We start from the raw sequence: 23,311 nt of genomic DNA, 5'->3' as shown, positions 1-23,311 counted from the left end.
GAGGTTTCAGTGAGTTATGATGAGGCCACTGCACTCTACCCAGGGCGACAGAGGAAGACTCTGTCGCAAAAAACAAACAAACAAAAACAAGTCATTTATGATTAAATGAGATAACATATAAAGGACCTGCTTAGTATAATATCTGTTACAAATTAGAAGCTGTACAATTTTGGACTCCCCACCCCATGTTCTGCCCATTCCAACACACTGGAAGATTCATTAGCAGAGTTAGAGTATATAACCAAGGTGGGGGTGGGGGTGGGAGATACAGGGAGAGCTTTGGTTAATCTCAATTATTAAATAGTTACATAAAACAAGTCTTTTGTTCCCGATATTGATCTTTGTATTTATTTTTTGTACATGCATTTTTTTTCCTTCCCTTTTTCTTCATAAATATCAGATTCTCCTGGGGTCACAGACTTTGAGAGAGGGCAGGTAAGCGTGGTGTCAAGGGGTTCCCTCCTCATCCTTTTTTGTTTAGCTCACTATTAAATCAAATCCAATAGCTTTCAGAAACTAAGGTGACAAGAGGCAGCCCTGAAGCCTATTGAGGAGCAGAGGGAAGTCAATTTACGGTTTTAAGTTAATGATAGAAAAAGTTAGTGTATGGTTCACAATGGGATGGAAGAATGAATTGCCATTTAAAACTTGTCTTTCCAGAGGAAGAAAAATTGGGAACCTTTATCTCATTTTTCTAATGGCTTCATAATGCAGGGACCTGCCTGGGACAGAGGGGACCACAGGGGAAACACACAGGGGAGTTTAGAGTTCTGGGGAAGGCAGGTGAACTGTCACTGGCCCATCACCGGCTATTTTTCAGGGCGTTTAAGTGGAGTTACCCTGTGGTCTACACCCTGAGATCGCTCACAGCGTAGGAGGATATGGTTTCCTGGCTCCAGAAAGCAGCTATTACAGCTGAGGAGGAAATGAGGCTTTCCTGGCTAGAACAGAAGCAGCAGTGGTGGCTCGTGGAGGGATCTCCAGGCTGCTGTGCCTGATCTCTAAGGTGCAACTGCCTCCCTCATTCTGCAGACCTGCTCTGAGACCAGGTGACCCTGTACTGTCTGTGCCTCCTTCCTTCTCAGCAGCCCTGCCTCTGCCACCTGCCCCAGAAGGGCTCTGTGTCCTCCCATCTCCTGGGTGGCAGGACAGACCAAGGGTTTAAATAATGTCTTCCTGGATAATCTCCTCTGAAAGAACAGGAGAAATTATCTAGTCCTAGTCCTTTTTGGGCGGGGGGAGGGCATTGAGAGGAAAAAGTTAAACCAGTGGGCAGTCCAGGCTGCATACACCCTGGGAATATTGGGATTATTCCCTCCACCGATCTAGGGGAATCCACCTACAGACTGGTTGTTCTGCAGAAAAATAATTGAGAAAGAGACCAGGGGTCCTGTTGTCTAAGCCTAGGGCAGGATGAAGTTTACCTAGCAACTGATGATGCCAGGCTGAGGCACTTGGTGATTTGTCTCTACATCTTTCCCCGCCTACCCGGCCAATCTGACCACACTCAGTTTGGGACACGGGACTCTGACGAGCTGGTACGAACAGGTCTAGTGTCTGGGGCCTGGGTAGCACGATATCATTGATCTAGTGGGGATCTAGGGGCTGGGGCAATACCATATTCAGCTTAGTGTCTGGAGATCATCTACCCAGGCTGGGGCTTCTGGGACAGGCGAGGACCCAAGGCCCCTGGAAGAGTTGGTCCAGGGGACTGAATTCCCAGTGGCGTGTTCACAGAACAGAGCATGACCACACTCCTGCCGCTGCTGCTGGGCCTCAGCCTGGGCTGCACAGGAGCAGGTAAGGACATTCCTTCCTGGGTGGGACCCTCCCTTCCTTTTGCTCCTGTTTTGGGGTAAGAGTTTCAGTTTTGTTATTGGATTTGAATGCCCCAGACTAGTTTGTCTCCCTATAGCACGTTGTACTGTACCTTTGTAGCAATTTTAATAGTAATTAAGCTGTATAATTATTTGTATGATATAGATCCCCTGCTGGAATACAGGCAAGGACAATGTCCATCTTGTTCATGGCTGCATCCCCAGCTCCTAGCACAGTGGTGGGCACACAGCAAGTGCTTCATAAATTTGTGTGGAGTGGATGTTTAATGATATTCCCAGCACAGAACAAGACTGACTCTTTCCTTTGACCCTTTTTCTCTCTCAATAATTTGCCCCACTGAAGGTCTGGGTTTTGGGGAAATTGTCACATTTAAACGTGCAAATAATCCTGTCCCCGTACCTCGTGTCACATAAGAGGAAACCAGGTCTATAAACTTCTCTGCCACCACCATTCATTCCCTTAAATCGGGCTCTCAGAGACTCCGGTGTGTGAGCTTGGTCAGTAGATGCTGCCAGAGTTGGAAAATAATCTGTGTCAGACTAACTGGATGTAACCAGGGCTGAGGTTCCCAGCTGAATATAGGAAAAACCAATTGTTTTTTCTTCTATATGCTCACGCTTAACACTTCCTTGACCAGATGTGTGGGTTTTTTTCCCTATACCCACCAATTCTCCTGTACCGGCTGGGTATCCTGCCATTCAATTCAATTCTGACGCTAACCGGAGTTAACACAGACCCCACAGGTAAAGGGCTCAGTTTGATAAGACTGCCCCCACTCCAGACACCAATCACAAGTAGTAGGTCCCCAGGTTATCCACAACTTCTGTTCCACTTGGCTACAAACCAGAGGTTCCTATGACCCCCTCATTGGGTTTGATAATTTGCTAGAGCAGCTCATCGAACCCAGGAAAACAGTTTACTTACTATTGCCGATTTATTACAAAGGATGTTTTAGTTTATTTTAATTGGCAAATAATAAGTGTACATATTCATGGAGTAGATAGTGATGTTTTGATACATATAATGTACGGTGATCAGATCAGGGTAATTAGCATATCCATCATCTCAAACATTTGTCATTTCTTTGTGTTGAGAACATTCAATATCCTTCTAGCTATTTAAAACTATATAATATACTATTGTGAACTATGGTCATCCTACAGTGGTATGGAACACTAGAACTTATTCCTCCCATCTAGCTGTAATTTTGTATCCTTTAACAAAGAATATTTTAAAGCAGCAGTCCCCAACCTTTTCGGCACCAGGGAACAGTTTCATGGAAGACAACTTTTCCACAGATGGGGTGGGGGTGGGGGTGTGGCAGAGCTCTGAGGCCCAGGCCCTAACAGGCTGCAGACCGGTTGGGGATCGCAGTTTTAAATTATACAAATGAACAGCCAGATGAAGTACACAAGGCGAGGTCTGGAAGAGTCTCGATTGCAGGAGCTTCTGTCCCCATGGGGTTGGGGTACTCCACTCTCCTGGCACGTGGATATGATCACCAGCTGAGAAGGTCTCCAGATCCCACAGTTCAGTGATTTTCATGGGGGCTTCATCACATAGGTGTGATCCGTTATTAATTCAATCTCCAGTAACCTCTCCCCTACCTGAGGCTGCGGAATGGGACTAAAATTTCCAGGGTCCTAATCATGGCTTGGTCTTTCTGGTGACAGGCACTCATCCAGGAGCCCACTAAGAGTCACCTCATCAGAACAAAAGTCACTCCTGTTATCCAGGAAATTCCAAGGGATTAGGAGCTCTGCGTCAGGAACCACGGTCAAAGACCAAATATGAGAACAAAAACAAAAGATGCAGATAGCATCCCTATCACTCAGGAAGTTACAGGGTTATAGGAGCTCCTAAATATATATACATTTATTTTATGTATGTATGTGTGTATTTATTTATGTCACACCAACAAAGGACACTGACCTGCTCTCCCTTCCTTGGTTCCTCTAGGTGGCTTTGTGGCCCATGTGGAAAGCACCTGTCTATTGGATGATGATGGGACTGCAAAGGATTTCACATATTGCATCTCCTTCAACAAGGATCTGCTGACCTGCTGGGATCCACAAGAGGACAAAATGGCCCCCTGTGAATTTGGGGTGCTGAATTTCTTGGCCAATTACCTGTCAGATTACCTCAACCAGCAAGACACCCTGCTCCAGCGCCTGCGCAGTGGGCTCCAGGACTGTGCCACGCACACCCAGCCCTTCTGGGGGTCACTGACCCACAGGACACGTGAGGAGGGAGGGGTGCAGACGGGCATTAGGAAGCACAGCTAGGAGAGGGGAGGCCAGGGAGGATTCCTCAGCAGGCCAGGGGGTTGAGATTCAGGCAGGAAAGAAGAGAAGATGTGTGGATCTAGAATGTGGAAAGAGGGAGGGTTGGACCTCAAGGGGAACAAGGCGGTTGACAGGGTGGGGCAGGAGTAAAGAAGGGGAGGTGATGCTTGAGCAGTGAGAAGACACTGGGGGAGAGCATGTAGAAGCCAGAGCATCTCAGGACTCAGGCTGAGTTCAACCAGGGCTGTGTCAGAGCAACCAGCAGAGCTTCTCCTAGAGTGTTCATGCCTCTTCAGCCCCAATTGTCATATTCTGGATCTGGGCTGGACCCAGGCACGGGAATGTTTGCAATGTCAGGGGATTAGAGTTCTCTCTCACCCTTACTCCCTTGCATTGAGAATGGCTTGAGGATCAAGTAGACTTGAAGATCTCCCTAAGACAGAGTAATGTGTCTCGAGATGTGGTTTCTGAGCCACGTTTCTCAGAATTGCCTGGAGGAGGTGCTTGTTAAAAATGCAAGCCCAGGTACCACTCCAGATCCGTTGAATGAAAGTATCTGGGGATGAAGGCTAGGGAATCTGCATTTTAACATAACTTCTTGGATTTTAGTTTAAGATTTTGTTTGAAAAGTACCAAGGTAGAGGCAAGCAGGAAGGCTACCTAGGAGAATAAACCAGTAAATGTGGCAGTATTAACAATCTCAGTTTTTGGACTACGTTAATTCCAAATTCAAGAGAGTTAGTCCTGAGTTAGGCTTGTTTTCTTAAATTATGTGAAGAGAAAAGGTTTTATTTAGCAAATGAATTTGTTAAACAAGATTTGGGGGAAAATTTTTTTCTACCCTTTCAAATCACAATTTACAACTCTGGATCACTCTTAGTTTATGTACTTTCAAGCTTATGTACTTGAAGTAAATAGGACTTCTGAAACAGCTTACAGTTCAGACCTGGCTTTTATTATACTAATTGTGATCAAACATAATTTTGGAGGAGGAAAGGAAGAAGGGGCAATGAAGGAAGGAGAGAGAAGAAAAAGGGAACCAGGAGTGAATTCTAACGCCTCACTTTCAAATGGCAGGAGGGCGGGGGAGGGAGCGGGTCCGCAAAATCTATGAAGAGTTGACATAGGAAAGAAACCAGGTAGGAGAAGAATCCAGAATGTCACGCTCCTTCCTGAACAGGTTTTGTTTCCTATGCAGGGCCACCAACTGTGCAAGTAGCCCAAACCACTCCTTTTAACACGAGGGAGCCTGTGATGCTGGCCTGCTACGTGTGGGGCTTCTATCCAGCCGATGTGACCATCACGTGGATGAAGAATGGGCAGCCTGTCACCCCCCACAACAGTGCACAGAAGACTTCCCAGCCCAATGGAGACTGGACATATCAGACCCTGTCCCATTTAGCTCTAACTCCCTCTTACGGGGACACCTACACCTGTGTAGTGGAGCACATTGGGGCTCCTGAGCCCATCCTTCAGGACTGGAGTACGTGTATGGCAAGTGGGAGGAAGTTGGGTAAAGCAGGGGGAGTGAGATGTGGACAGATACATGGTGCATGTTAGAGAGGGAGGTGCCGAAACAGCGAGTGAGTCTGGAGGAACTTACGGAGGGTTAGGACCGGAAATGGGGCAATAGGATAAAGGAATAGAAATAGGCACTGTTATTGTTGCTATCGTGGTGTGGTTGATGTTGCTGTGTTTGTGTTTGAGGGTGGGAAGAGAGAGTGATTGTCCTGAAAAGAGGATGTAGGCTGGGCATGGTGGCTCACGACTGTAATCCTAGCACCCTGGGAGGCTGAGGCAGGAGGATTGCTTGAGGCCAGGAGTTTGAGACCAGCCTGAGCAAGAGCAAGACCCCATCTCTACAAAAACTAAAAAAAAAGTCAGCCAGGTGTGGTGGTGTGCACCTGTAGTCTCAACTACTTGGGAGGCTGAGGCAGTAGGATCCCTTGAACCCAGGAGTTTGAGGCTGTGGTGAGTTGTGATTGTGTCACTGCACTCTAGCCTGGGCAACACAGTGAGACCCTGTCTCTAAAAAAAAAAAAAAAAAAAAATGTAGATTTGGTAACCATATTTTCAGAACCCCAAATTGTAATACACTTTTCTAGGCTCCTTATGTTTCAGCTCTTCTGGTGTTCTGGTGTCAGGTCAGGAATGGGAGTTGAAGAAACGGTGACGGTTGAAGAGGAAGGGGGACTTTTCTCAGTGTGGGGGCAGTGCTGCATTTGGGCTGCCCTATCAAGCATAAGGGACAGTAAAGCCACAGCTGGTAGACACTTTGGTGTGCATGTGTGGGGGCTAATGGATAAAGAATTGGTTACCACTGTTTGAACCCAGGATTGGGAGTAGTTAAAGGTAATGAGAGAAGTTGCACACAGATTTTGAGATTCTTGGCAAAGAAAAGAGAAAGAAATGAGGAACAGGAAGGGTGTCTACAAAGGGCCAGGGAACAGGATCCCAGACCGGCTGCTGAGACTGGGCCTCCCCTTGTGGAGAGTGTTGTACCTTGCTGAGCAGCTGGGAGGGGGATGGGGATCAGAGAAGAGAGTGGAATTCACATGTTCACTTGAGCTCTCCTGGGGAAAGTCTCCTTACAGGGTGCACAAGAACTTTTCCTTGGTGACGGAGTGTTCATTTTATCATGGGAAAAGAATCTGTGGGACATGATTCAGAAGAGGACCAGCTCCAGGAAGTGTGGGGGCTGTGGAGTGGGATGGAGACAAGCTCTGAAAGGACACATGGGAAATCCAGACATAGAAGACACACAAGTACTGGGCTAACTCACAGAACGAAGCCACTGGCGGTTAGGAAAGGTGGACAGATTTTAATAGGGAACTGCTCAACTGGAGCAAGTAAGGGAGCAAACACCATCACCATGGGGGCAATGGAGATGGGAGTGAGGAACCCTTCATCCTGGAGAGGGTTCCCTTGGGGTGAAGGAAGGAAAGAGGATGTCTCGAGAGGCCCCACGGTATTAGAGAAGATCTGGAAGCTGGGGTGCTAAATCTGGGGAGATGGGTTCCCCAGGCTTACTCTCGGAGTAGAGCTTTGAGAAGGGCCAGTTCCTTGAGAGTGGGTGGTGTGAGCTAGACCCTTGGAGCTGGGATAAAGGACTTTTGAACCTGCTGGGAGGAGGTTGCAATCAATTCAGTTCGACTGGTTCTAGTAAGTTTCTGTTTTTTGCAGCACCTGCGCTGTCCCCAATGCAGACAGTGAAGGTTTCTGTGTCTGCAGTGACTCTGGGCCTGGGCCTCATCATCTTCTCTCTTGGTTTGATCAGCTGGAGGAGGGCTGCCTCCTCTAGTGAGTGACACTTTGAACTCCCATCCCCACTCCTGCTCCCAGTCTCTGCTTACTTGCTGTCTGTGATTGACGCTCTCATTCCTACCCCACTTGCTGTGAATAATGCTGGATACTTTTATCTACAAAGACTGGTCTAATCAAGTGTTTTTCTCTCTTAGGCTACATTCCTCTCCCTGGGTCCAATTATCCGGAAGGTAACACCTCTGTTGATCTGTTTGCCTACTGGTCCTTTGGTGGGGGGTGCCAGTTAGAGCAGGTCAATGTTGGGTTCAGCTAATGGTGCTTGCAGTAGGGATGCACTTCCACGTTCGACGAGCATCTAGCCAAGGGCACGATTTAAGCTGCCAGTGTTATGACTGGGAGCATGAAAGAGGAGAGCGCACATCCTTGTCTTCCACCCAGTGGCATGTCCATAGGGAGGAAGCTGAAGGTGCTTCCTTTGTATTAGTTGTTGGTGACGCAGAATTTTGCATATCACTGTATTAAGGGCTCTGGAATGGGATGGTTACAAACGATGGGGTCAAGTTGGATTGAAGCCTCATTATCCCCTTTTATGTCTTCTGCAGGACGGCACATTTCCTAGAGGAAGAATCCTACAATTTCCACTCTGAGTGAGAAGAAGATGCAAATTCTTACTGATGCTACCATGCCTCCCCAACATCTTCAACCCCCCACATTTTCTTGGATTCTATGGTTTCTCGTCCTTCTCTAAATTTCCCAGTCCCCCTATATAAACCTTAGCAACTTGGGGGACTCATTCCTGGAAATATTCTGTAACCAAATTATTGTCCAAGGCTCTATTTCTGGGGTGAATATAATCTGGGGAAAGGAATTAAAGGCCCTCCTGGGGGCCTCACTGTGCCACAAAGGATAGTGAGTCACTGATGATCATTTCTGAGAAATAAACTCTGGTGGAAATGAGTGTTTTCCGACATCTTTTTCCTGGGGCCCTGGGAAAGGAATATGGGCAGAGAAGGAGCAGAGACTGAGATGGGTCAGTGCCTCCTCCCATTTTCCCATCTAGACAAGACAGGATTTGGGGCAGTTTTCTGATTTATAATTCATAAGAAGAAATTAAACCGTGGTGAGAAGAAGTCATAGAGTAAGGGAGACGAAGGGGATTAACAGTGTATTCACCCCATAGGGGATCTTCTGAGGATTAAAGGCGTTCATACTTGCAAATGGCTAAGAGCGCTGCCTGGCACGTGCAGAGCCTGCAGTAAAGTTAGCATTACCAGGTACTCACCTTTTGGGGCAGGCATTGTACCAGGTGCATGATTTCATTTGAGGCTCATCGCAACTGTGAGGCAGACCCCTCAGGGAGTCAGGATTCAGATTTGAGTTCTAGAAAGTTATTTCTACCAGGCTAGGTGTTTTGTATTTGTATCTCCTCCTCTTCTCACAATAACCCTATGAGGCTGTGGTCCCCAATGCCCGGCCTCACCGGTGGGCCTGTTAGGGACCGGGCCACAGAGCTCCGTTCCCCACCCCCACTTCCCATCCCCATCCACAGAAAAACTGTCTTCCAGGAAACCGAGGAAGGAGGGGCACAGAGCAGAAGGTGAGGGGTGGGGAGTGAGCGAAGCTTCATCTGTATTTACAGCGGCTCCCCACGGCTCCCATCACCGCCTGAGCTCCACCTTCTGTCCCAGAAAAATTGTCTCCCATGAAACCAGTCCCTGGTGCCAAAAAGGTTGGGTACTGCCGCTCTACAGGATGTTTTTCTACTTGAGCTGGAAGTAAGTCGCTTGTTTCATTGTGAAGCCCCCCATGCTGGTGAGCACACATCTCTTCAGGGCCACCCTTCCATTCCCTTCTACCCCAAAGCCAAGGGGCACGCACTGTCGGGCACGGGTTCGGCTCTGCCGAACGGCGGACGCTGCGGCTGTTTGCTTGCCAGGGAGGGGCGACACCTGCTGGACACAGAAAGCTGGGCTGTGCAATTGTTCTGGAATTAGAGTTGGGTACAGGACGGAGGGGCAGGAAAAGAAAGCGGAAATGAGGACAAGTACTGAAGGAGCCTAGCCTGACATTGGAGAACAAGACATTGGTACACGACTGTGTGTGGGTATCCGTGTAGGAACACACAGGTCGGGGTCTGACGAGCTGGGGAGGGGTCGGAAGACAGATTGTGTGTGGAGCCTCCCTGTGGGTGTGAGAGGGGTGGTCGCAGGGGCTAGACCTTTCTGTCCCGGACTGTTGCTGCGCTGACGGGGGCCTGGAGGAGAGTGGGGCAGCACTCTTCATGCGAACCTGGTGCCCAAAGTTTGTCCAAAGTTTGCTCAATGTTTGTCCCATTAATGAATCGATCTACATCACATCTATGGCTTCGCCAGTAGGATCCTTGAAATGAGAGCATCACTTCCGGAAGGAATTTATGGAAGAAGTCAATGGGAGGGGAAAGTGCTCGTGAATTCAAAAGGGTTATTCTCTGAGCAGGTTATTCCACGCAAGGCAGGAGGAAGCAGAGTGCTATGTGCTGGGAACGCTAACTGGTGAATGTAGGCTCAGAAATTAATCTCTACAAATTTTATCAGTGTTACGTTTCATTTTCACTTTTCTATTCACTGTTCCTGTTTTGGTTTTTGTTTATTTGACAAAGAAAATTCCTTTTGAAATTCTAGTCTAGTCCGCGGATGGAGCTTTGGTTCTTGTCTACAGCTAGGCGGTTTTAAAGGAGAAGCTGCACACCTGAAGGGTCTGGTTCTGGTCACAGCAGTGGGAATCAGAGTGACGAGACCCCAGGGGAAGGAAGGAGAGAGTCAGCCAACTGGACAGCTTCCAGCTCCCCCTCTAGAGGTGCCAGTGCAGGCTTTTCTCTGCCCTAACTTACAGGGTGTTTTGTTTTATAGAGAAGGCTGTCCCCTTCCAGGTGCCAAATAGGAAAAAGTACTATGTAACTCTCCTGGGATCCAGGAAGCCAAATTGCTGTAGGTAGGAAAGGGAGAACATTTGTTATTACACAGGGGAATGAGAGGTGCCTGGAAGGAAGATAGAAGAGGGGTAATGGTGGACCTACTCCACAATTGTGTGAAAAGAGTGGAATGACAAACAAATGGATTGCCAAAAAGAGGTGTGTGTGTGTTTGTGTGTGTGTGCATTCTTGTGCCTGTGCAAGAGAAAAGAGAGAGAGAGAGAGAGAGTGTTGGGTTTTTGGGTTATACAAAATCTAAGTGGCACAATGAATTGTTTTCTCCTTTCAATGTCTTGGTTGTTTTAAAAGCTGAACTTGGAGCTGGGATTGACATTAAAGGTCATCTAGCCCAGCTCTCACCCATAAAAGAACTGGGTCTGTGTTCATAAGGGCATGCACAGCGCAGGGAGTTCCTTCAAACCTTGGGGCAGATAGCCGTACTTTAGAGAAATGTATTGATCCCGAATTTGAGGTTCTTCTTTTGACCATTAAAGACAACGGGAATAAAACTCAAATAAAAAGCGGGAGGGGGTACCCTTGGTGTTCCTTTCCTGGGGCAGAGCATGCTTCTGGGTTCCAGATTCCTTTTGCCTCCGTATCATGCACACATTTATGTGAAAGAAATAGACAGGAATTGACATTTAATCTCAATGTCTATGAGAATTGTTTTTAGACCCATTTTCTTTTTTCCTTTTTTGAGACAGAGTCTCACTCTGCTGCTCGGGCTAGAGTGCCGTGGTATCAGCCTAACTCACAGCAACCTCAAACTCCTGGGCTCAAGCAATCCTCCTGCCTCAGCCTCCCAAGTAGCTGGAACTACAGTCTCATGCCACCATGCCTGGCTAATTTTTTCTCTTTTTAGTAGAGACGGGGTCTCAAACTCCTGAGCTCAAATGACCCAGCTGCCTCAGCCTCCGAAAGTGCTAGGATTACAGGGGTGAGCCACTGTGCTTGGCCTAGACCTATTTTCTAAAGTAATTCTGTTTCTGAAGTAAAATTGGGCAAATCAGGTGACAAAAGAGGGTGGGGTCCCAACCCTCACTTTGGTTTTGGCTAGAGTGCCTGCCATTCTCAAGAGCCCTCAAACTGCCTTGAACTCTTCCTTGGTGCTTTCTGCCATTCCTTGGCCAGACCAGTCCCTAGGGGCTGCAGAGAGCGGAGGGGCCCCAAACACACAGAGATTGCTCCCAGATTGGGGGCGCTCATTGGCTCACTAGACCCTTCCTCTTCCATTGCATATGAGGCTTCCAAGAGCCCCGGGTCAGGCTGGTCTGGGGCAGGGAATGAAGAAATGGTATTTACTGTGTCAGAGGCTCAACAGAAAACAGATGGCACACTCAAAATAGGATAGTTCAAGGAGAGTTTATTTATAAGGAAGTATTTACAAAGAAGTGGGTGAAGGATAGTACAGTTACCTGGAGCTAGCAGCAGCCGAGCTGTTACTACCTCAATGTCCAAAGAGGGCAGGGACAGAAGGAGTTCTCAGGACTCAGTAGAGCAAGTTCCTGTAGAGTTGCCACCTTGCCAGGAGCAGTGCCCTTCAGTCAAGGAACACAGCAGCCCTAGGTGACCTTGCAGGGAGGGAGCCAAGGGTTTAGAAACCCTGACCTCACTCCCCTCCTCCTTCTGTTCTCAGGCTGAGGTTGAAAGCAAGAGGAGGCCAGGGAGAACGGGAGCTGCTCCCTCACATGCAGGTCAGCACCCTGGGCAGACCCCAGGGGGGAGAAGCATAGAGGGCAGGTCCAGAAGGACAGATGGAGGATAACAGGCACATTAACAACAGGAAGGAAAGAAGTCAGTGCTGTGGAGTAGGGAGAGAGGTGCAAAATTTGGGCTTCCTTTGGCCTTGGACAGTGACAAAAACTTTGTAGCAAGAGAAAACTAAGTTTGTGGTTTCCTACTGGGGAACTTGGGGAGAATATGCCCTTCTAGTTCTGCCTGCTTCACTTGAATTTTGATTGAGATTATACTGAATTTATAGAGAAATTTGGGTTTAATTAATTTCTTTTTATTGTTAAGTCATCCCATGCAAAAGCAGAGAGTATTTCCTCTTTTATTCAAATCTTCTTGTTTGCTCTCTTTTCTATTTTGAGACAGAGTCTCACTCTGTCGCCCCGGGTAGAGTGCAGTGGCGTGATCATAGCTCACTGCAACCTGGACTCCTGGGCTCAAGCGATCCTCTGGCCTCAGCCTTCTGAATAGCTGGGACTACAGGTGTGCCACCATGCCTGGCTAATTTTTTCTGTTTTTAGTAGAGATGGGCTCTCGCTCTTCTTGCTCAGGCTGTTCTCCTGACCTCAAGTGATCTTCCTGCCTCGGCCTCACAGAGAGCTAGGATTACAGGCATAAGCCAACCTTGTTTTTTTTTTTTTTTTTGTTTTTTTTTTGAGACAGAGTCTCACTCTGTTGCCCAGGCTAGAGTGAGTGCCGTGGCGTCAGCCTAGCTCACAGCAACCTCAAACTCCTGAGCTCAAGTGATCCTCCTGTCTCAGCCTCCCGAGTAGCTGGGACTACATGCATGCGCCACCATGCCCGGCTAATTTTTTCTATATATATTTTTAGCTGTCCATATAATTTCTTTCTATTTTTAGTAGAGATGGGGTCTCGCACTTGCTCAGGCTGGTGTTTTTGTAATAAAAATTCTTCTATACAATAAGCTGGGAAGATTTTGTTTTTTATTCTGTTTTCTGAAACAACATATATAAATATCTTTTCAAAGGCCAGCTTTTGTTTTCATTAATCTCTTTTAGTTCTCTATTTCATTAATCTCTATTCTTATCTTTCTTTGGGTTTATTTTGTTCCTCTTTTCCTAACTTTTGAGTTGAATGCTTAGCTCATTTGAATTTAACTTTTTTTTTTGTTTCCTGATAAGTGTATTTAAAGGTGAAAAATTTCCTTCTAAGTTCAGCTTTAATCATACCTACCACATTTTGATATGTAGTGTTTTAATTTTTATTTAATTCAAGTATTCTTTATATTCTTTATTATATTTTTATTTTAACTCAAAGGTTATTTATGACATTAAAAAATTTTTTATTTTGAAGCAATTTCAAACACAGAAAAGTTACAAGAATAGTACAAATAATTTTCATATACACCTGTCCAAATTCAACAATTTTTAAGATTTTAACATATTTGCTTTCTTTTTCTCCTTGTCCTAAGAACAAAGACATTCTCTTACATAAACACAGAGAATGATCATATTCAGGAAATTTAACTTGGATATAATGTTATCTAATCTACAGTACATGTTCAGATTTCACCAATGTTCCCGATAAAGAGCCTTACAGCTCTCCCCACTCCCCAATCTCTGCCCTGTGATCCAGAATCATGCATTTCAGTATGTTTTCATGTCTCTTTAGTCATTATAATCTGGAAGAGCCTATCAGTTTCTTATTTATTGAGGCTTTCAACTTAAATAGCTTGAACTTAAATAATTTTATTGTTTTGCCCTTCAAGAGCTCTGCTTCTTTCTTGATCTAGTTTATCTACAAGTTTTTGAGAGGGTTTTATAAAAATCACCAAATGCATTTTTAAAAAAATCAACTTCTACCTGTAGTTCTTTCAGTTGTTGCTTTATAAATTGTGAGGCTGTTTGTTGCGCTTATATTTATGATCACTATATCTTCTTGCTTTCTTGTTTCTTTTTAAGTTATATCAATATCCCTTCTTTTGTCCTTTTTGCACTTTATTTTTAACCTTGAATTCTATTTGGTTATGTATGAGATTGTGGCCCACCTGTCTTTTGTGTCACATTTGCCAGCAAGTAAATCTTTTTTTCTTCCTTTTAATTTCGATCTTTATGTCTTATATCTTATGTCTTATATCTTTCTGCTTTAAGAGTATTTGTGGTAATTCACACATGGTTTGGTTCTTTTATTTCCTCCATTATGAGAACCTTTCTCTTTTAATTGGTAACTCCTACATATTAAGACTTATTTTTGCAACTCATTTCACATTTTGTGTTTACAATGTTTCTTCCCTTTTCTTGCTTTACATTTGATAGACTGAATTTTTTTCCTTCTGGATTAAAATTATACATATTGATTCTGTTCCTATCATGGTTGCCTTTAAGACACACACTTATGTTTATTTAATTTAAATTTCTTAAATACTTTAATATTTATATCTCGTCCCCAAGTTTTTCAGTATACTCTTATGTTCTTTTGATTTTTCTCTTTCCCTCACCCAAATGCCAATTCTCCGATCAAGTAGATATTACCTGTATAAAGATTTTTAATTCTGGAGTTACATAGTGAGACACACACACACACACACACACACACCCCCCTTTTAAAAATATGGTCCTGGATTTGTTGACAAATCACCCTTATTCCTATATTCCATGTTGTAACTTTCTTGGTTTGATTCTCTTCTTATTTGAATACTTTCTCCAAAAGTCTAGGGGTTCTAAGACTTTGTATGCATGAGAATATATTTATAACACCATCTCATTTGAATAGCAATTTAGGTGGATATAAAGTTCTAGATTTGGGCTGGGCACAGTGGCTCACGCCTGTAATCCTAGCACTCTGGGAGGCCGAGGTGGGAGGATCGCTTGAGGTCAGGAGTTCGAGACCAACCTGAGCAAGAGCGAGACCCCGTCTCTACCAAAAATAGAAAGAAATGATTTGGACAGCTAAAAAATATATATAGAAAAAAATTAGCCAGGCATGGTGGCACATGCCTGTAGTCCCACAGCTACTCGGGAGGCTGAGGCAATAGGATCGCTTGAGCCCAGGAGTTTGAGGTTGCTGTGAGCTAGGCTGACGCCATGGCACTCTAGCCTGGGCAACAGAGTGAGACTCTGTCTCAAAGAAAAAAAAAAAGTTCTAGATTCAAGCTTATTTTCCTTCACTACTATAAAAATATTACTTTTTCTTGCATTCATTGATGCTGTTGAAAAGTATAACAATCTGATGCTTACTCTTTCATAGGTAAACTATTCTTTTCTCTTTATAAGCTTTAAAAATATTTCTTTGCCTCATTATAATGATCCCAGGTATGGGTTTTTTCTTATTGCTCCTGTTTAGTACTCTTTGAGCCCTTTATTCTGAGGTCTTTCAACTTTTAATAATATTGGTAAACTCATTATTTTCTCAAGGATTTATTCTTCTCTATTTTTTCTCTCACTGTGAGTTATTTTGTTATTCAGATGTTAATACTTCCATTTGTATCCTACATTTTGCTGAGCTTTCTCTTCTATTTTTGATGTCTTTATTCTTTTCTGCTGGTTTTTGGGAGCATCTTTCATGTTATTTTTCACCTAATTATTCTTCAGCTATGTCCATCCTGCTACTTGTTCAATCAATAATATTTGTAATTTGTACTGTTATTGTTTTAACATATGCTATCTCTTTATTTTTGTGAATTATTAGTTTTGCTTTTTGTCACTGGTATCGTCTATCTTGTTAAATATATTTGTCACCTTACTTTAAGTTCTTGGTTCACCTTTTTCACAATTCTGCATTACACAGTATATAGCGTTCAGTTTGTTGTCTATGTTTGGCGGTGGTTCTATTCCTATGCTGTCTAATTATGTCAGTCTGTGAGCTCATGTCTCCGTGAGGGCATCATTTAGTCTGTTGGGTAACGGGGAAGACATGAAGGTCCAGCCCTGGTAGAGAGCCCAGAAACACTGTGGCTCTCCCCATTTGCAACTCCTGGGAAAAGCACAACTGGGAGGAGGCAGGCTCATACGCTGGAGTTGGGGCAGTGGTGATGAGTAGTGGAGAAGAGAATACCCAAAAGGTCACAACTAGTTTCATCAGTTCCTGCTGATTTACCCCACAGATACAAGCAGCCTGGCCTGTTGCAGCCTGTTCAGGAGTGAAGGAGAGGCAATGATTGTCTCAAGCAACTGAGAAAGACCTAAGAGTAGAATTTAAAAAGGCTTCTTGCAGCCTGTTCTCCCGCTGTTGCTTGCATCTCAGGACACACCCTGCCCACTCCCTACAACACCAGTTCCAGACAGCAGTTCTGTCTCTCCTGGAAAGTTCCAAACATTTTATATTTGTTTTTTTCATTGTTGCTAGTTCCCCAAATGTTTGCTTCTTTTTCCTTCTCTAGCTTTACCAACATTAACTGTGGGGGAGGGAGATGGGAGCCTGAACTTACCTATTTGTCATTTCACAAAAACTGGAAGCTTTATTTCTGGTTCTCAAGGACAGAGTGACAGGTGACACCCAATAGCTCATGGTTTGAGGCTTTCTGATTCCCATAGTCTTACAGTTGTGGCCAAGACTGATGTGCTGTCGTAGCCATTCCAAAGGTCTCTTTTCCTGGTGCCAAGTGGGGTGGCAAATGGGAATTCTAATCTGTCTGTGCTCCAGGGACAGGAGAGAAAGGAGACTTGGAGACTCATTGGCGGTGGGCGGGGGGCACAGCAAGAGAGGAAGGAGAGAGACATGTGTTAAACACTTACTGTGTACTCCATTGAGCCCTTAACTGGGTACACCTTGGGGGATGTTTACTTCACAAAATCCAGGAAGAATGCCTTCAGGGGTATTTTCCTGGAAGATATCAGCCGGTTTTGGGGGAGGCTGTGCAGAGGCGCCACGTCACACCGCTAGGTGATATTAACCTTGTGGTCTCTAAGATGCATTGAGCTGTGTCTGCCTTTTCTTGATTTTAGAAGCATCTATATGATTTGGGATTTTTCCTAGCTGAATACTGAGGGTGTTCCGTATGCTTAGGGCACTTTGCTATGGCCGCTCCTCGGTCCTGTTGCTTCCTATCTTCTCGTTGGTCTCCATTCCCTGTCCTCTCCTCAGTCTACCTTGAATGATATGGCAGATGCAAGGGCCTGTGTGAAAGTGTTTGGCACCAGGCATGCAGCAAATGCTTGTTGGATTGATTGTGTTCTTTAGATTGGAAGGTTAAAAAGATAGAGGGTTTTTCCCTTTACAGGCACCCATCCCGATTTCTGCTCCCTGCAATGCTCAGTATTTGTTACCAGGAGGTGCCAGCACCAGGCTGTGTCCTAACTGGAATGAGCTCTTGAGTGGGAGCAAGGCATGTGTGTGGGCGGGTCGAAGGGTTAACACTTAGACTTTGTGGGCCAGTATGACCAGAACTGCATGAAAACCTATTGGGAAACATAGGCCCAAGATTCCGCCTGAATGTGCCCTTTGGCTTGGAATTCACACTCACAGGTGGTCATAGATCTTGTGGATCCTGTCATGTGTGAGGTTTCTCTAACCTGGAATGGTTCCCGTTCTCCGCTGTGGTCTTGTCTGTTACAACCAAGCACGTTCCCATGAGACGAGAGGGTTGAGGAGCCACACCTAGACTACATAAAGACCCCTGAGGAAGATGTCTGATGCTGGCAGGCTAACAAGCTGTCCTTCATGTCCAATATCCTTCTGCAAAGCTATGGGAACAAGGTGTCAGATTACAGCCCATTAGGTCTTTTGAGTGTGTTTGTTAATTTGAACCCAAGACATGGGTGATTTGTACAGAGTGGGCATTGCAGGGTTTTTTTTTTTCCCTCCAAAAATAACTTTGTCTTTATTTCTGAAATTCTATTGTAAATAAGCAAGTAGTAACTAGAAGACCATATAATATTCTTTGATCAAAGCCTTAAAATTCTGACACAGCATCCAAATTTCTCTGGACAGAATGAGAACCAAAATGAAATCAGTTAATAAAACATTACATTTTGGTAATGCTTTGAATTTTCTAAGGATTTGGTTCTATTTTTCCTCTATCTTCCCTCCTCTAATTCATCAGGGCTTTTTTTTTTTTTTTTTTTGAGGCAGAGGCTCACTCTGTTGCCCTGGGTAGAATGCAGTGGTGTCATCATAGCTCACTGCAACCTCAAACTCCTGGGCTCAAGCAATCCTCCTGCCTCAGCCTCCCAAGTAGGTGGGACTACAGGCGCACACCACAACACCCGGCTAATTTTTCTATTTTTAGTAGAGATGGGGTCTGACTCTTGCTCAGGCTGGTCTCAAACTCTTGAGCTCAAGCGATCCTCCCGCCTCAGCCTCCCAGAGTGCTAGGATTACAGGCATGAGCCAGCACACCTGGCCATGGCTTTTCTTGTACCTACAAAAAGATGCCTTCCAAATGCATTTTTCCAATTTTTGAATCCACTACCATACTCAATATCCATGTATGCTACTATTTAGAAGCAAAGGAGATAAACAATCAATGAAATGACCCTTTGATAGGACTTGAAAACTCATGGGATCCAATATTCTGACTCAGAACAGTTGAGTGGACAGTGGTTTAATTCACTAAAAGAGAAAATACAAGGGAAGGGCACGTTTGAGAGTTGTTTAGGGCATGTTTTATTAAAGGTCTTAGGAGATGTGAGTCTCCACTATTTACACACTGGGGCACACCCCCTGCTCCAGGATTCCTCGTGTTCGCATCTGTTCGGGATGACAGGAGAACCAGAAGATGGTCCACCTCATGGATAGAGGAGTGGCCAGGCTACATGGAGGAGGTCAGGAAGCAAGGCAGCTCAGCACCAAGGAAGAGTTTATCAAATAAATATTATGAAATGCTCAGGTGGCATATGGTGGAGCCTTGATGGGCTGGGGATGTCAGGATCAGTGTCCATGCCCAGTCCTGAGGTGTCTGGACGATTTCACAGTTGGGAGTGTGGTCATCCCCAAAGGAAGAACATGGGCTATTTTTTCACACTACTGATCACAGTTGGCAATAAAGGATGGCTAGCGTAATGGACGGGTAGATGGGTTCTTAGATCTGCTTCTTTGATTAAATTCTCATGGCTGGTGGCAAGATAGAATGTGGCTACGTAGGACATTTGCCTCAAAGCTGTGTTACAGACAACCTGCCTTAGAATCTCCTCGGGTACTTGATGCAAATGCAGATTTCTGGACCCCCCTCTAGACCTGCGGAATCAGAATCCCTGGGGCTGGAGTCTAAGACTTTGCCTTTAAGCCTACTTCCTAGTAATTCTATGTACACTAAAGTTTAAGAAGCACGGGTAAGCTGTTTGTGTTAATTATGAGTTATTATCAATGAAAAATCATACCAAAATATAAATTAACTGGGACAATTGGACATTTCTTTGGTTTGAGGATGCTGGTGACAACTTTACCTAATGTGTCTCAGTTGCTTTACTATCTCTCAGTATTACTTCTAATAAATTTACTAGTGAAGTTTATTTTTCATTAAATCTTTTTTTCTGATGATACAAAGAAAAACATCTTTGTTTTTTTCTTTTATTTTTAATTTTTAATTAAAATTCTCTAAGACATTCTTAGCTTTAATGAAAATGTTTCCAAAGCATGTTCAAAAGGTAGTCACTAGCTTGATGGTCTGAAGAACCGAGTCATTTATCAGTGGAGTTCAGTAAATATTCACTAGCGCTTATACATACAAGGCCCTTTGGACAGAGTAAGAGGAGACGCCAGCATTCCCTAGAAAAGCACACATGCCATTTATGCAGACAAAAGTAACACAGACATTTGAGCTGCTGAAACTTTTCACACAAGTCCAAAGCCCTTTCAGTAAAAAACAGTTGAGTACTTATCTACATTTACATGTGTTTATTTATTTACAAATTATCCACATGTACTAGCACATGATTTGATTATATATAACACTCACTGTAACAAATAGAAAGTTTAAAAGTTGCCAGATATAAATTTTAATATTTTCTTCCCATACTCCAAGGATCATTTGTGCATTCCCTGTAATATCCACATTCCGTTTTGTAAACCAGTGCTTTTAAAAAACAATGCATGACTGTATATAATCAAGCACTAAGTTTTATGTGACAGACAAAAAATACTTTAGATTAGAGAGAAATAAGAGCAAATCTAGACTACTGGAACTGGTAAAGGAATTGAATAAAATTCAGAAAAAAATATTCAATAACTACATCAAATAATAGAAAACATTTGCTTTGGGTTCATGTTATAGCCTATTAAGGAGACATAGAGAACATAAGACAAAAATGCATATTTAGGGGGAAAGAGATGCAAGATAGAAATTTAAACACTACTTCCTTCTGGCAAAATGTTTTCCTGCCCTTAAGTGAGGTATTTGAGGACATCTACAGGCCATAACTTGCCAATGATTTTATTTAAGGATCATACAGTGAATGCTTATTTTTTATATCTGCCCAAAAAAGATAAAATAGTTTTAACATTTAGTTATCCATACATACGTTCGTTTGTCAGTGCCTCTTGATACTGCAAACGTTTCTCTTTATTGTTTTATTGATTGACTGTGTTCCTAAAAGGCTTGAATTATATTTTAAAAATTCAACCATAAGCTTTGTGGGAGAGAGACTGTACCTATTTTGTTTCTTCCTGTATCTCCAGCACCTTGCATAACATCCAGCTCACAGTGAATATTCATGAATGTCCTCTTAATGGTTGAAATACACTTGAAAACATCAACGTTTAAAGGAACTCTGTGACAAACCATTTAATAAAGTTAAAACCAATTAACATTCAGTAAGTTATAGTTTTGATGAAATACAGCTGTTCATAAATGGACAAAACTATTCTTTAAACCAATAGGGACATCTGAGCTTAATAATTTAATAGAAATTTATATCTGGAAGACAGCCCAGACATAGTCTCATCCCTCTTATCACAGATAGGGAAAAGCTGGAGCTTAGAGAAACTAGAAAAAGCTTGCCTAAGGCCAAACCACTACTTAGGGGCAGTTATTTTGTTTTTTTAATTAATTAATTTTTTTTTTAAGAGACCGGGTCTCACTCTGTGGCCAGGGCTAAAGTGCGTTGGCGTCTTCATAGCTCACTGCAACCTCAAACTCCTAGGCTAAAGCAATCCTCCTGCCTCAGCCTCCCAAGTAGCAGGGACTGCAGGTAGGAGCCAGGCAGGGGCAGGTATTTTATTAACAATATGTAACAAATTAGTGTGATTATCCTTTTTCAGAAGGGGTTATTGCAGGCTTTGTTGACATCCAAGCCTCTCTCTGCCATCCCAAACCTATCCAAGCTCTTGCCTTAACCTCAACCGGGGGTCATTTTGCCCCCCAGGAGACACTTTGCAATATCTGGAGACATTTTTAGTTGTCACAACTTGAGGAGAGGGGACAGGGGCCAGTGCTACTGGCATCAAGTGGGTAAAGGCTGGGGATGCTGCTGAACGTCCTACAATGCCCAGGACAGCCCCCTACAATAAAGTATTCAACTGCACGTCAATAATGCTTGAGCTTGAGTAACTTTCTGTTAAAGGTGACATGTGGCATAAGAAATTAGCGAGTTTTGGTCTGTGTTATGATATTTTAGATTCAGATATTTCCTTGGGCAGAGAAGCTAGAATATTGAAAATTTTTCATTTGATGATCTTGATGCTTCCTTTCCTAACTATTGTAAAGAATAAATGGCTCCTTTGTTTTTCAAGAAATACGGAAGGTAGGCCGGGCGCGGTGGCTCATGCCTGTAATCCTAGCACTCTGGGAGGCCGAGGTGGGCGGATCGTTTGAGCTCAGGAGTTCGAGACCAGCCTGAGCAAGAGCGAGACCCCATCTCTACTAAAAATAGAAAGAGATTATATGGACAGCTAAAAATATATATAGAAAAAATTAGCCGGGCATGGTGGCGCATGCCTGTAGTCCCAGCTACTCGGGAGGCTGAGACAGGAGGATCGCTTGAGCTCAGGAGTTTGAGGTTGCTGTGAGCTAGGCTGACGCCACGGCACTCACTCTAGCCTGGGCAACAGAGTGAGACTCTGTCTCAAAAAAAAAAAAAAAAAAAAAAAAAAAAAAAAAAAAGAAATACGGAAGGTGATGGGTTTTATTTCATTCAAGTGACAAACTCATGTCGAGGTTCTGATCTTTATTTGTAACAGAATTAGAATATTCTAAATTTGTAAAAAGCAAGTGAAGAAACACTAACTTGTTTCAAAGCACTCTAAGTACTAACAAAGAGTTTGGAGAATTCTCCGACTCAGCCATGTCTCATCTGTACTTCATTGCTTATTGTGCATTATTTCAAGGCAGTGGAAGCAAAAGGCTCCACATTTACTTGACAAATCAACTTACAACTGGGAGTAAAACAAACACACACTGAAGGTATTTTAATGTATGTTTTCTTGAACTTATTCAGACTCATAAGAAAAATATTTTCATTAACTTTTACCAAAGATTACTGGATCATTTCAATACATTTTTTCCCACTTGGGTACAAGTCTACAGTATGCTGTTACTTCTCTGCTCATTTATTTATCATATACCCACTAGAGTCAGATTAATTTGATGAAAATATTTTGTGGATTCTGCCATAAATAATGTAAACTGTAATCAGCATTAGGATTTTTGTAAACTTATGCTTGTTAATGATGTAATAACTTCTCTTCATTTTGCCGTTGATTTCTGCTAAGTGGATTAAATTATGCTCTTAAAAGCAGAAATTTATTTGTGCATAGATATGAAACAAAATGTTCCCAAATGCAATCTTGGAGGTAATGCCCTAAAGTTTAGAAATCCAGTTTCATTTTCTTTGGATTAATTTCTCCCTCTTGGATATTGACACACTGTTCTACATCTGTCAAATGCATGATTATAAAAAATTGTTTTCTATAATAATGAAATTATGCACACACACACACACACACACACACACATATACATCGCTGTTTAAAGTACCCATCTCTTTTATACTTTTAAAAGGCACTTCCAGATGACATAAAAAATAGGAAAATATCTTTATTCAGAACTTACTGATTTTTGATCTCCAATTTTGTGGGGTTTTTTTGCTTTTTTAGCCCCAGTTTCATCTGAGTTTCACAAAGTGTCTCGAAGTAAAAGGGTAACAGGTATAATTATTAGTTACTTTATAAGACTTCACGAAGTCTTTTTGGTATAGTTCTAAGAACTACAAAAGTCAAAGAACCTAACGTATGTGTAAAAATAGTTTTGCAAGTCAGGTGGTTTCCAATTCTTTGCTTTTAACAAAATTGAAGAAGAATCTTACACCTGAGTTGTCAGCTGACAGGTTATTAAAAATAATATGTAATT

General features: G+C 43.4%; 1 protein-coding gene across 1 annotated transcript; it reads left to right on the top strand.

The window, feature by feature from the left end:
- Positions 1–1,519: 1,519 nt before the first annotated feature.
- Positions 1,520–8,342, top strand: LOC138395195 (HLA class II histocompatibility antigen, DM beta chain). The gene is made up of 6 exons (XM_069487776.1): positions 1,520–1,800; positions 3,799–4,080; positions 5,323–5,607; positions 7,308–7,424; positions 7,583–7,618; positions 7,991–8,342. The coding sequence occupies exons 1-6, from the start codon at positions 1,746–1,748 to the stop codon at positions 8,005–8,007; spliced, it is 792 nt and encodes a 263-aa protein (XP_069343877.1). The 5' UTR covers positions 1,520–1,745; the 3' UTR covers positions 8,008–8,342.
- The last annotated feature ends 14,969 nt before the right edge of the window (positions 8,343–23,311 follow it).

Source organism: Eulemur rufifrons, chromosome 15 (genome assembly GCF_041146395.1).
Source record: "Eulemur rufifrons isolate Redbay chromosome 15, OSU_ERuf_1, whole genome shotgun sequence".
Lineage (NCBI taxonomy): Eukaryota > Metazoa > Chordata > Mammalia > Primates > Lemuridae > Eulemur > Eulemur rufifrons.
This window is presented reverse-complemented; position numbering and strand designations above follow the sequence as displayed.

What these genes read in the sequence shown, in the direction of transcription:
- LOC138395195 (XM_069487776.1), top strand. Translation starts at nt 1,746, where the DNA reads ATGACCACACTCCTGCCGCTGCTGCTGGGCCTCAGCCTGGGCTGCACA. An exon ending in GTCACTGACCCACAGGACAC is followed by an intron (nt 4,081 to 5,322) that starts GTGAGGAGGGAG and finishes TTTCCTATGCAG; the next exon opens with GGCCACCAACTGTGCAAGTA. An exon ending in GCCCATCCTTCAGGACTGGA is followed by an intron (nt 5,608 to 7,307) that starts GTACGTGTATGG and finishes TGTTTTTTGCAG; the next exon opens with CACCTGCGCTGTCCCCAATG.